Source organism: Oryza sativa, chromosome 2, assembly GCF_034140825.1.
Source record: "Oryza sativa Japonica Group chromosome 2, ASM3414082v1".
In the NCBI taxonomy this organism is placed as follows: domain Eukaryota; kingdom Viridiplantae; phylum Streptophyta; class Magnoliopsida; order Poales; family Poaceae; genus Oryza; species Oryza sativa.
The window spans coordinates 33,925,218-33,937,971 of NC_089036.1; the positions used below are offsets into that span (position 1 = coordinate 33,925,218).

At 44.7% G+C, this 12,754-nt stretch overlaps 2 protein-coding genes across 2 annotated transcripts; both read left to right on the forward strand.

The window, feature by feature from the left end:
- The first annotated feature begins 838 nt into the window (after positions 1–838).
- Positions 839–4,643, forward strand: LOC4330955 (putative lipase C4A8.10). Its single transcript, XM_015771872.3, has 10 exons — positions 839–1,312; positions 1,413–1,480; positions 2,078–2,148; positions 2,302–2,553; positions 2,870–3,033; positions 3,128–3,183; positions 3,289–3,341; positions 3,441–3,558; positions 3,781–3,878; positions 4,257–4,643. Exons 1-10 carry the CDS (start codon positions 873–875, stop codon positions 4,326–4,328), a joined length of 1,392 nt encoding a protein of 463 aa, XP_015627358.1. The 5' UTR covers positions 839–872; the 3' UTR covers positions 4,329–4,643.
- Positions 4,644–4,892: 249 nt separating this feature from the next.
- On the forward strand, positions 4,893–10,000 carry LOC4330956 (U-box domain-containing protein 52). The gene is made up of 8 exons (XM_015771870.3): positions 4,893–5,336; positions 5,425–5,519; positions 5,605–5,726; positions 5,834–6,091; positions 7,054–7,315; positions 7,436–7,537; positions 8,328–9,548; positions 9,647–10,000. The coding sequence occupies exons 1-8, from the start codon at positions 5,171–5,173 to the stop codon at positions 9,737–9,739; spliced, it is 2,319 nt and encodes a 772-aa protein (XP_015627356.1). The 5' UTR covers positions 4,893–5,170; the 3' UTR covers positions 9,740–10,000.
- Positions 10,001–12,754: the final 2,754 nt, after the last annotated feature.

Genomic DNA, 12,754 nt, shown 5'->3' on the forward strand with positions numbered 1-12,754 from the left:
AAAAAGTACAGATAGCCTGTGATTGTGCTTGTTAGTACAGTAGTATTCAGTAAAGATTAACACAAATGTTACATTTATAACTAAAATTACAGTGTTTTATAACTAAAAATACATTTGTAAAAACAGTAGATATGACATGTAAGTACACTGTAATTTTAGTACAAGTGCACTGTAAATTTTGTTAACTAGAATATTTGTCGTTTTAGTATAAATACATTGCTTGAGAAACCGTGCAGATATTTGAAGTGTTAAATGTTGCATTTATAACTAAATTACAGTGCTTTATAACTAAAATTACATTTGTAAAAGTAGTAGATATGACATGTAAGTGCACTGTATTTTCAGTACAAGTGTATTGTAATTTTAGTACAAAGTGCATTGTAAATTTTGGTAACTAGAAAAAGAAAGAAAGAAATAGAGCGAAGAAATAAATGGCTACTGATATGCGTGATGTACAGAAATCCATCAATACAAAGTCAGGTTGACTCGGTCATGGACTCAACTGACCCTGCTTTTGCGCAAATCTTGGAAAACATCGTGCGGCTAGAAAAACGTCAAATCCTATGAAAAAAATCACTCGACAAATATTTAGCAAAATCGTTTGTGAATTGGACTGGATCAATCTCTGATGGGCCTTTAGCCCATTACTACCAAACCCAAGAGTCCAATACACCTCAAGCCCAATATCTCGTAGCGGCCCACGCAATAATTCAATGACCGCGAAAGCCAACCACCCAGTACGCCCCAGTGCATCCCAGCCGCTCGATGCGAATCCACCATCCAATCACCACCGTCCATTCCACCAAAAAAAAGGTCTCCGCGATTCGGAACCGTCGATGTGGGCCCCACACACACCTCGCAGCCAACCGGAAATGCCCGCGTCTTCCAGACTCAACCCCTCCTCCGCCACGTGCTCCCTCGCCGCCGCCTCCGCCTCCACCTCCGCCTCGCCTCGCCGCCGCGGCCGCGGCCGGCGGCCCGCCTCCGCGATGGGCCAGGCCCCGAGCTCGCCGCCGGGGCCGGGGCGCAGCCGCAGCCGCGGAATCTCGAGATGGCCGCCGCCGCCGCCGCCGCTGCAGGGGCTCCGCCTCGACCTAGGGTTGCTGCTTGGCCGCAAGGCGAGGACGAGGTCCGGGGGCGGGAAGCTGGACCTGGCGAACTGGCTGAGGTGCTTCGTGGCGCCTCCCCTGCCGCAGCCTTCGGAGGCGGAGGCGAGCGCCGAGGGGAGGGACGCGGGGAACCGCGAGGAGGAGGAGGCCGGGAATGAGGAGGCCGATCACCTCGTCGTCATGGTCAACGGGCTGTACGGGAGGTGTGCGTGCGATTGCACTGCTCTTTTTTTTTGGCATAGTATTGTGTTGTTTTATGCTTTCCTATTACTAGCTAATTGCATAATTTGGTGCTTTGGGCAGTTCGGCGGATTGGAAATTTGCTGCAGAGCAGTTTGTGAAGAGGCTGCCGGGGAAAGTCTTCGTGCATCGTGAGTTTATACAACTCGATTAGTTACTGGCTTATTTGTACCATTTCCATTATCTGAAAAAAAAAAGTTACTGCTTTTCAATTTTGCTCCCGTGTAAGTGTTTAATCTAGAGGGTCTTGTGGAATTGGTTTTGCCTGCACATTACAAAATGTCTTCAATCTGGAAGTGCAAATGCAATGCATTGCATTTCCACAAACAGGCATCAAGCTAGTTAGAAAAAAAATCGTGATTTGGTTGTGCACTGAAGATGTGAACTTTGTGCAATTTAGATTACAGAAAGCTTCTGTTTAACCAGGGTGTGGATAGTGTGAAATCCCTCTCAAGTTTCCGTTAAGCTGGGGTGTAGCTTGTTTGAAATTCCTCGTAAGACTAGCTGTTTCAATCACAGTCTGAAATTTGCGGAGCAAGTACCATATTAGCATGATGTGCATTGATGCAGCCAAACTTCACTTGCAAAGCTGCACTCCAGATTTAGTTGCTGTTCTCCCATGTCTATACCTCATACTGCCCAGTTGATTTGCTATGTCCTAAGCAGTAATAGTTGATCAGCCTACATAAACATACACCTTCCGTGTCTAACTAAATTTCTTGAAACAGGCAGTCAGTGCAACCATTCAAAGTTAACATATGATGGAGTCGACTTGATGGGAGAAAGGTTAGCTGAAGAGGTACAGGCGTACAGCCAACTTCATTGTACCAACTGTTTATACATCTACTAGTTCATGGTCACTGTAATCAGTAGAACACTTTATCATCGCACTTTATATGAAGTTGCAGTTTAATACAAAGGGTGCCTAATGGCACTAATATTTAATACTCAGGTTCGACAAGTTGTTCAGAGGAGAAGTAACCTGCAGAAGATCTCTTTTGTTGCCCATTCACTTGGTGGTTTAGTTACAAGATATGCAATTGGAAAACTGTATGATCCATCAATAAATGAAGAGGCTTCTCTTGATAAAGAAAACTTCTCAAATGAACTGAGAACATCTGATGGTGGTAAAATAGCTGGTTTGGAGCCAATAAATTTTATTGCAGTTGCTACTCCACACTTGGGATCAAGGTGGAATAAACAAGTAAGTTGTCCAGATTATGTGTTTGTTGTGTGTTTGACATGTTTATCTCTCATCTGATTGTTAGCTTTTGCATTCTCAATTTGAATCCTTAGAACCTTGTAACCACCAAACTTATATCATATGGCCTATTGATCTAGGAAAACATTCCGTAAACTGAACCCCATGTTGATTTTTATTCAGCTCTGAACTCATGGAGTACTTCGTTAAACCTTCCTTGATAATTTTTTTGGGATTTTGTACGTATGAATTCAATAAGAAAATAGTATGAATAAATAGAATAAACCTGATCCTACTCTTTCATTTGTGTTCTTGACAGCTTCCCTTCCTTTTTGGTGTTCCACTTTTGGAGCGAACTGCTGCAGTAACTGCACATTTTATAGTTGGGAGAACAGGGAAACATTTATTCCTTACAGACTCAGATGATGGGAAGCCCCCACTTCTCCTACGAATGGCTGAAGACTGTGATGATGGAAAATTCATGTACATATCCAGCAATTGGTGCAATCTACTATATTTTTATGTATAACATATCTATTTCCATGTACCATGCTTGACATGTTGTTGCTTTGTGCAGGTCTGCGTTGCGCTCTTTTAAGCGCCGTGTTGCCTATGCGAATGTAACATATGATCGTATCCTACCAATGTCCCACTTTACTTACTTTTTTTTTCCTTTTTTGGTATTCTCTTGAACTCAAGGCAACTTTGGTTGCTTGTGTCCTTAACATGTTGGTAAAGATATAGTTGGCTGGAGAACATCATCAATTCGGCGTCAGCACGAATTACCTAAAGTAAATTACCATTTAACCTTTTCAATTTAGGAGGCAGTACAATGTTGCTGTGCTTTTATGCTCACTACATTAATAATCTGGCCTGTTTATGCATCTCAGTTGCAGTTAACACCAAGTGATAAAAAGTATCCACATATTATCCATGTTGACAAAGGAAATTCAGAGCATCATCAGCAAGAGGAATCTGTAGAAGCTTCACTTACAGATAGCATGGAAGGTAAGAATAACTATAACATATATATATCAATAGGCAAGCTTGGTTTTGATGCTCTCTAAATTCAGGAGACTCTTGCTCTGTGTAAAGTGCACATAAGCTTTATTGACGCATCGAACTAAAATGGTGTTAATAGTAGAGGCATCTATAACAAACCCACGAACTTAAATTTGTTTCTATGTTTCCTGCTAGCTGTGCAATGAGACTTTACTCCTACTGTTACAGAAGTGATGATCCATGGCCTTACACAAGTTCCCTGGGAACGTGTTGATGTATGCTTTCATAAGAGCTGGCTAAGATACAATGCCCACCACAATATCCAGGTATCTTCTGCTAGTCCCGCACCTCTGTTGCCAATAGTTACTGAATAATATAATCGGCACTCCTGCAGATTCTTTTTGTGAAACATAATCTAAGACTGATAACTGACCAGTAATTGGTAGTTGAACTATTAACTGCAAGGCAATGTGGCTGCTGGGGTTTTGCGTAAGGACCTTCTATGTTATAGTAGCTTCTATGTGCATTCAGTAGTTATGGACAAATACTGTTGTCGATAGATAGCCCTTCATGGTTCACTATATTTCTCTTCTTCTTGGTTCCACAATCTTAAGAGAGAGGATTTTCCCGCATGATTTATCTGATGATATCTTAAGAGAGAGAGAGAATTCTAAACATTTGATGTAAGCTGATGCTTGGTGCAGGTTAGGATCCATCCTGTTAATTCAGACGGCGAAGACGTAATCTACCATTTGATAGACAATTTTCTAGTGTAGCTAAATTTCGATGAATTATTGATAAATAACAGCCTTTTATACGGTGGGTTAACTCCATTGTACCACTCTAGTTAGGTGATGACACCCGTGGACCAACATGCCTGGTTCATTAGATCACACGTGATGTAAGGTTATCATTTATCGGAGCCTGGGTGCCTCTGATTTGTTGTCTTGTAGTGTAACTGTGTAAGGATAATTGTTAGATTGTTAATAGTGTAAATGTCGGTGTAATATTTTTTGTACATATAAATTTTATAAACTTGACTGCCTCTGGTTGTATATGCAGTTCTCTGAATAAAGATGCTCTTTATGCAATTCTCCTGCTGGTTCTGTGTTAATTTTGGCTTAGTGGTAATATAAAGCAGGAGTGCCCTTGTCAATGATTTGAGACCGACACACATAATCCTATGATCTGTACATCTGTTGTCATCAGTATATATATACCATCGCTGTCTGTTTTGTAGTGTAGACCAAAAAAGGAGAGAGGAAGCATTGGTGGTCATCCGTTAACCCAGCAGGTAAAAGAAGACAAGGAACAAGATAAGCGTTTTAAACTCGTTTCCAAGTAGGACGTGTTTATTAATAGTCAATACAGGTCAGAGGAACAGGAGCAAAGGTCTAAATGAGATCCCCATGCTCTATCATGAACAATGGCCTTCCCTCCCCATTTCAATCTTTCAGTGGATGAACAATCAACCAGCAGAGTTTTTCTGAAGACATTGGTAGCAGAGCTGTGCGCAGGAAGGAAAATGGCATGGAACTAGTACAGGATAGCAAAAAGCTTCGAGCACTAGAGCAACGAGGAAGGGGGAACTAAATTGGTTAATCGGTTAGCCCTGGCAATGGGCAAGGACGGCGGCGACCCCGGCGGCGGCGGGTACCCGCTGGTGGCGGTGTGCATCGACAAGGACAAGAACAGCCAGAACGCCCTCAAGTACGCCACGGAGTCGCTCGCCCACAAGGGCCAGACCATCGTGCTCGTCCACGTCCACACCAAGGGCTCCTCAGGCAACCACTGCATCCCCCGGACCCCCGCCGCTGAAATCTCTCGTCGGATTTCAAGTTTTTCTCTGACGATGCACGCGCGCGTGTGCAGGTGGCGTGGAGGACGCGGCCGGGTACAAACAGCCGTCGGACCCGCAGATGAAGGACCTGTTCCTCCCGTTCCGCTGCTTCTGCACGCGGAAAGACGTAACGCGACGCGTCCATTCTCGTACGGTGCAGCACGGCGTGGTGCAATAACTAATGGGGGTTTTTCTCGTGGCTGGGCTCGCAGATCCACTGCAAGGACGTGGTGCTGGACGACCACGACGTGTCCAAGGCGATCGTCGAGTTCGCCGCGCACGCCGCCATCGAGAAGCTCGTCGTCGGCGCCACCGCCAGGGGCGGCTTCGTCAGGTAACCAACCAACCAATTCAGTCTACTCATCTCATCTCGATCGATCAACTCTCAAAAAGCAGCTGTCGAGGAAACCGGGGTGAATTTGGTTTGTGGCATTTGAAAAGATTCAAGGCGGAGATCTCGAGCAGCATCTCCAAGACGGCGCCGGACTTCAGCACCGTGTACGTCGTCTCCAAAGGCGGCAAGGTGACGTCGGTGCGGCAGGCCGTCCGCCAGGCGCCGGCCGTCTCGCCGCTCCGCACAATGATCCAGGGCCCCAAGCCCGATAACGTGTCCACGCAGAAATGGACGCCGCCGCCTCCTCCGTCCACGACGAGACCTGACATCGCCGGGACACCGAAGATACAGGACAACTTCATTATGTAAGTCGAGGGGAAAGTATTTTCTATGCCTAGACGTCACGACACCTAGGTGTATACATGCGGTTTAAATAATAATATAAAAAATTATAAAATTTGACGAGATAGATTGTGAATATAAAACATTATACAAACTGGCAAATATAAATTTGATTTACATATAAAGAAATAAAAATAACAAATTTTATATGCATTGTACATGTAATATTAACTACTTCCTCTGTTTTATAATGTTTTATATTATAAGATTTCCTACCATTGTTTACATTCATATATATGTTAATGAATATATATGTGTGTGGGGGGGGGGGGCAATGTTAGAAAGTCTTATAACCTGAAATGGATGTAGTATATATCTTTTTTTAAGGAACATAATATTACTATCTGATTTAGGCCCTTTTTGTTTAGGCTTAGATTTATTGGCCTAGACTTTTAAGTCAGCTTATTGGCTTATATGATTTATAAGCCGGTGGATTTAATGTCCTAAGTTTAGTAGTTGAGTCATACATCTACCTCACATAAACCAAAAAAGCTTCTCCAACCTAGCTTTTGGCTTAATAGTGTTAAAGTGGTTTATGGCTTCAAAAAAGCCAAATGAAAAAGCTGCTTGTTTGTTTAGGCTTAGACTTTTCGACTTATAAGTTGGCTTATAAACCTAAACAAAGAGGGCCTTAGTCTAGATGTCTTGTATGTTTGTCTATAAAATTATATCATCTTAATTGATATTATTTTTTAAATCTTTTTTCTATAACTATTTGAGTAGTATGCAAATAACGGGTGCCGACACCTAGATGTAGAAAAACTCATTCCGTAAGCTTAAGCTAGTTTCTATAACTATTTGAGCAGTATACAAATAACGGGTGCTGACACCTAGATGTAGAAAAACTCTTTCCGTAAGCTTAAGCTAGGGGGGAAGAATGGATGAGAAACAAGAAGCTAAGCTTGTGGCATTTGTGTGGAGACAGGTCGCCGTTCGCGAGGGGGGCGAACACGTCGGTGAGGAAGGCGTTCCCGGACTACTCGATGCCGGAGTCGTCGGACATCTCCTTCATCAGCTCCGGCCCTCGCCGGAGCTTGGACCTGTACCCGCCGCGGCTGTCGTCCGGTTCGGACGCCCACGACCACCACAGCTTCGAGGCGACGCGGCCGCCCAGCATGTGGGGCGGCGACTCCTTCGGCAGCGACTCCCAGTCCAGCAACTCCTCCTTCGCTTCCTCCCTTCCCATGGTACACACAATAATGCAAGCTAGCTAGCTAGTACAGGCTAGATTTTTGTTTGCATCAGATGAGATTTCGTCGCCATGATCGATCGTTGTGATCGATCTCTCACGTACGTACATATACCAGGAGGACATGGAGGCCGAGATGAAGCGGCTGCGGCTTGAGCTCAAGCAGACCATGGACATGTACAGCACCGCGTGCAAGGAGGCGCTCACGGCTAAACAGAAGGTTAGCGATGAACCATTGATCAACCAAGAAATTATAAGCATCGCAACTTTATTGTTGTTTGCATATCATTTAGACCCTGTTTAGATGGGACAAAAACTTTTTAGTCCTATCACATCGGATGTTTAGACACTAATTTTAAATATTAAACGTAGATTATTAATAAAACCCATTCTATAACCTTGGATTAATTCGTGAGACGAATCTATTGAGCCTAATTAATCCATGATTAGCCTATGTGATGCTACAGTAAACATGCGCTAATTATAGATTAATTAGGTTTAAAAAATTTGTCACGCGAATTAGCTCTCATTTATGTAATTAGTTTTATAAGATGCCTATGTTTAATACTCCAAATTCATCCGATATAACAGGGACTGAAGTAGTTTAGTCACTGGATCCAAACACCACCTTAAAAGGTTATAAAAAAGTTGAAAAGAAATTTAAAAGATAGATTATATGTGATAGGTCACTCTACAAACATGCAGGTTAAAATTCAACTTCTATAAATTAAAAATATATTAATTAATTAAACTATATATAGTTAATGTGTATCCACATTTAAATTTGTTTTTTCGTTGCAGTTAAATTTGATTTGTGGATGGATTTATCACATATTAATCTATTTTGTTTTTTCCTCATATTTTTTTCATAACCATTTGGGTTATATGCAATCAATGAGTGAATCTCCTATCAAGAATTTAGAATAGTTTCCCACGTTATTGACATGTTACGTTTGGATTGTGGAAGTTGAGAAGAGTTGATGTGATCGAGTGTTTGATGATGCGTGCAGGCGATGGAGCTGCAGCGCTGGAAGACGGATGAGGAGCAGCGGTCGCACGAGACGCGGCTGACGGAGGAGTCGGCCATGGCGCTGATCGAGCAGGAGAAGGCGAAGGCGAGGGCGGCCATCGAGGCGGCGGAGGCGTCGCAGCGGCTGGCGGAGATGGAGGCGCAGAAGCGGATCAGCGCGGAGATGAAGGCGCTCAAGGAGACCGAGGAGCGTCTCAAGTCCATGGGCGGCGGCGGCTCGCGCGGCGCGGTCCGGTACCGCAAGTACACCATCGAGGAGATCGAGCTCGCCACCGAGCACTTCGCCGACGGCCGCAAGATCGGCGAGGGCGGCTATGGCCCGGTGTACAAGGGCCACCTGGACCACACGCCGGTGGCCATCAAGGTGCTCCGCCCCGACGCCGCCCAGGGGAGGTCGCAGTTCAACCAGGAGGTGGAGGTGCTCAGCTGCATCCGCCACCCCAACATGGTGCTCCTCCTCGGCGCGTGCCCGGAGTACGGCTGCCTCGTCTACGAGTACATGGCCAACGGCAGCCTCGACGACTGCCTGTTCCGGCGCGGCGGCGGCCCGGTCATCCCGTGGCAGCACCGCTTCCGCATCGCCGCCGAGATCGCCACCGGCTTGCTCTTCCTCCACCAGACCAAGCCCGAGCCGCTCGTCCACCGCGACCTCAAGCCGGGCAACATCCTCCTCGACCGCAACTACGTCAGCAAGATCAGCGACGTCGGCCTCGCCCGCCTCGTCCCGCCCTCCGTCGCCGACAGCGTCACGCAGTGCCACATGACGTCGGCGGCGGGGACCTTCTGCTACATCGACCCGGAGTACCAGCAGACGGGCATGCTCGGCGTCAAGTCGGACGTCTACTCCCTCGGCGTCATGCTGCTCCAGATCGTCACCGCGAAGCCGCCCATGGGGCTCACCCACCACGTCGCGCGCGCGCTCGACCACGGCACCATCGTCGACATGCTCGACCCGGCCGTCCACGACTGGCCCGTCGACGAGGCGCGCTGCTTCGCCGAGATATCCATCCGCTGCTGCGAGCTCCGCCGGAAGGACCGCCCCGACCTCGCCACCGTCGTGCTCCCGGAGCTCAACCGCCTCCGCGCCCTCGGCGAGGACAACATGCAGCTCTGCAACACCATGAGCGGCGGCGGCCGGAGCAGCATGCACAGCTCGCCCTACAACAGCAACTCCTCCATGCATCAACCTCATCGACAAACCGTAAGATCAATCCATCCACCATCTCCTGCAAATCTCGTTGCAACTTGCAAGCAAGAACATCAATTGAATCTTTGTTGCTTCATCTGATTAATCACCAGGATATGGCGATTGAGCACAGCGTAGGGAGGTCGTCGTACGACGCGGACACGAGCCAGCAAGCCATGCAGGGACGAAGGCTCAACTACAACTAAATTAAAGCTGACCTGAGTTTTGCACTACGACTGCAATAGGCGTTACTGCAAGGCTCACTTAAGCATGATTTTTATCCAATGCTTCTCCTGATTAATCTGAGTAGGAAGCTACTGTTTGTTAATGCAGAGACAGAGAGCCATGTTCATGCCTACATGTTGGTGTGGTTGTAAACTAGTTGTCGATCGTTTCTTGATCCTCCTGTTGTTTGTAAATGACCTGACATTTTAAAACTAATCAAAATGCTGACAGTTCATCCAGAAGCTCGGAAAAAGGGCCACCAAAGATCTGGTCTTATACAGGTTCAGCCGTCATAGCTACATTATCATCTGGACCGGATTTCTTCTGTTCATATCTTTGAGCTACACTTGTTTCCTGTTAATTTATCATGTGCGACATGCTGCATAATAGTACTCAACTGAATGACGTTCAGGGAGTAGTTAAGAAGAGGACATGCCGACGACCATTTCCTACTCCATCAACAATCAACAAAGACTCGTCAATTTTTAAACGATAAGTACAAAGAAGAAAAAGACTACTACCACTAAAGTCTGAACTGAATTGATCATGAAGGACTGAAAGAACAAGTCAGCTCGTAGTGAATAATCTCCACTGTAGTAAAATACACAGGATAATCTACAGAAATAGCACTGAGTCTGAAATGATAGTACATTTTAAACAGAATTACTCCCTTCATAAAAAAAAAACTTAACTTATCAGAGGATTTGACCTCTATTAGAACAAATATTTGTTCAGATTTATTGTTAGGTTGAGTTTTTTTTGGATAGAGGGAGTAGTAGTATACACAAATGTGGGGGCCCTGCACTGCGACATCTCATGACTTCACGAGAGAATCGATCGAATCGAACGCGAACACCCGCAATTCTCATGACGCAGCGTGCGGCGTGCATTCATCATCAGTAGCCTTCACTGCTGTCAGAGCAGAGCAGGGCCGCATCCATATGAGATGATGATCCGTCGCCGAGGCGAAACTTCCAAACAGTGGCAGCCGAGGCGTGCCCGTACGCGTTGGATGCTAGTGCTACCGCTGCAGCTGCTGCTACTAGGGGTAGGCGCTGTTCGGGCATGGCATGTTTGTGTCAGGCACCTATCATTTCAGTTTCAGAAGAATCTGTCCTTGCGCTCCAATCAGCAGCCGCCGAGGATCTCGTGTGTCTGTGTCTGTGTTTTCCCCCTCTCTTGTCCTTCCGTTTCGTGCTTCCATTCGCAGGCCACTTCACTTCACCGTGATCGTGCGTGAAAAGACATTAACTATCCGAAACGTTTATTAGCAAATAAAATTTGTAAGTAAAACTTAGTACTACATATACATACCCTTAACAACTCAAAAGCAAATGCTACTCCCTCCATTCAAAAAAAAAAAGTCTAATTCTAGGGATGAATCTGGACACACTCTAGAATTAGACTTTTTTTTGGGACTGAGGGAGTATAAAATAAACTATGATAAAAACAGTATATTAAATTCAAAATTAAGTTTAAAATTCAATGTTTTTGCTTACAAGCATAAGTATAAGCCAATCAATTTCTTTTTATTCCGCCGTTATATTTTTCTGAAATTCCTGCTTTTGAAAGTGGCATGGTTATTAATACTACTAATATCTACCGTTCTACTGGTTTGTAGATATAAATTTAGATAAGAGCATATCAAGATACATAGTTAAAATCTAGGAGTACTATATTTTTTAGACGGACATAGTACAATATTATTTAACTATAATTTGTTTGTAGGATACCAAATGAGCCACCTATCCGGTGATTAAGGTTTTAACCGTTTCCTTTAAACCATTCCCAACCTAAAACACTAGACATGGTTTCCATAAACTCCACATCATCAAGAGACTAGTACTAGACACCGTTCTTCCAATGCAAACACTAATATTCCATACTTAAATTTAATACTTCTTATCTCACATGATGTCTTGGATGTTGTGTAGAAACCATGTCTCAAGACATGGTTTCCTTCTCTTTTCTCATTTATTTACATGCCACATCATTTTTCATCCTAGGTATCACCTTATTTAATGCTATAGACACAATCCTAGTCATTGAGTCGGGAATGGCCTTGTAATCAACGTCCCCCTCCAAGTCACTGGAGTATATTCTTGAGATGTGATATTCACAACCATGTTTACTAGTACTACTGGACTACTGGAGTACTCATGAATCATAAGCAGGGCTTCTAGAAAAGTAACAAAACGAATATAAATGAGTGCTCTGGATGTACTTCCCGTAGGTAATCTGTGGACGAAACATTGACATCTCGTGCCATCTTAACTACACCAATAATGCATCACGCAAGACATACCGCATCACGCATTATAAGCAGAGGAGTACTGCGCATGCAACCATACGTGGTACGACGAAGTACTCATCATCATGTTCATGTACACTGGGAGAGATAATTAAACACCCTTTTTAACCTACTACTAAGATAGGACATAGGAGGATGAGTAATTCACACTCCTCTCTTTCTTTTGTATCATGCTGGTTCATTTTTAACTAACAGATAAACTTTTTAGAACGAAAGAAGTAATTTATAAAGTTATACTAGATAAAATCTTGCATTAGAAATCACAGTTGAATTGTTCCTCTCAGCTGGGGCGCATTGTACTCTTTGCTGCAAGTGCACTGCATCATCATCATAAGTCAGCTCATACACACACACATGAGAAGGCCGTGTCTATTTATTGTAGATGCACACTGTTCACAAACTCAATTCATACACCTCCACGAAGCAAGCAGCCCATTCGGGCCCACATGTCAGCACAGGACGGCCTGCGTACAGCATCACCACATTGATGGAGGCGACACCCTCTTGGTTGGTTCTTCTCTCTCTTGCTCTCATCTCATCTCATACCATCTCATCATCGCTTTTCCTATGTACAGCCCCTTTCGCCGACCTACAAATCTATCCATTTGCAAGCAATTGTCACTCTCTGCACAACAGAAGCAGAGGGCCCTTCGCGGCTGCGTCCCCTGTTCTTCTTGTTCTTTTT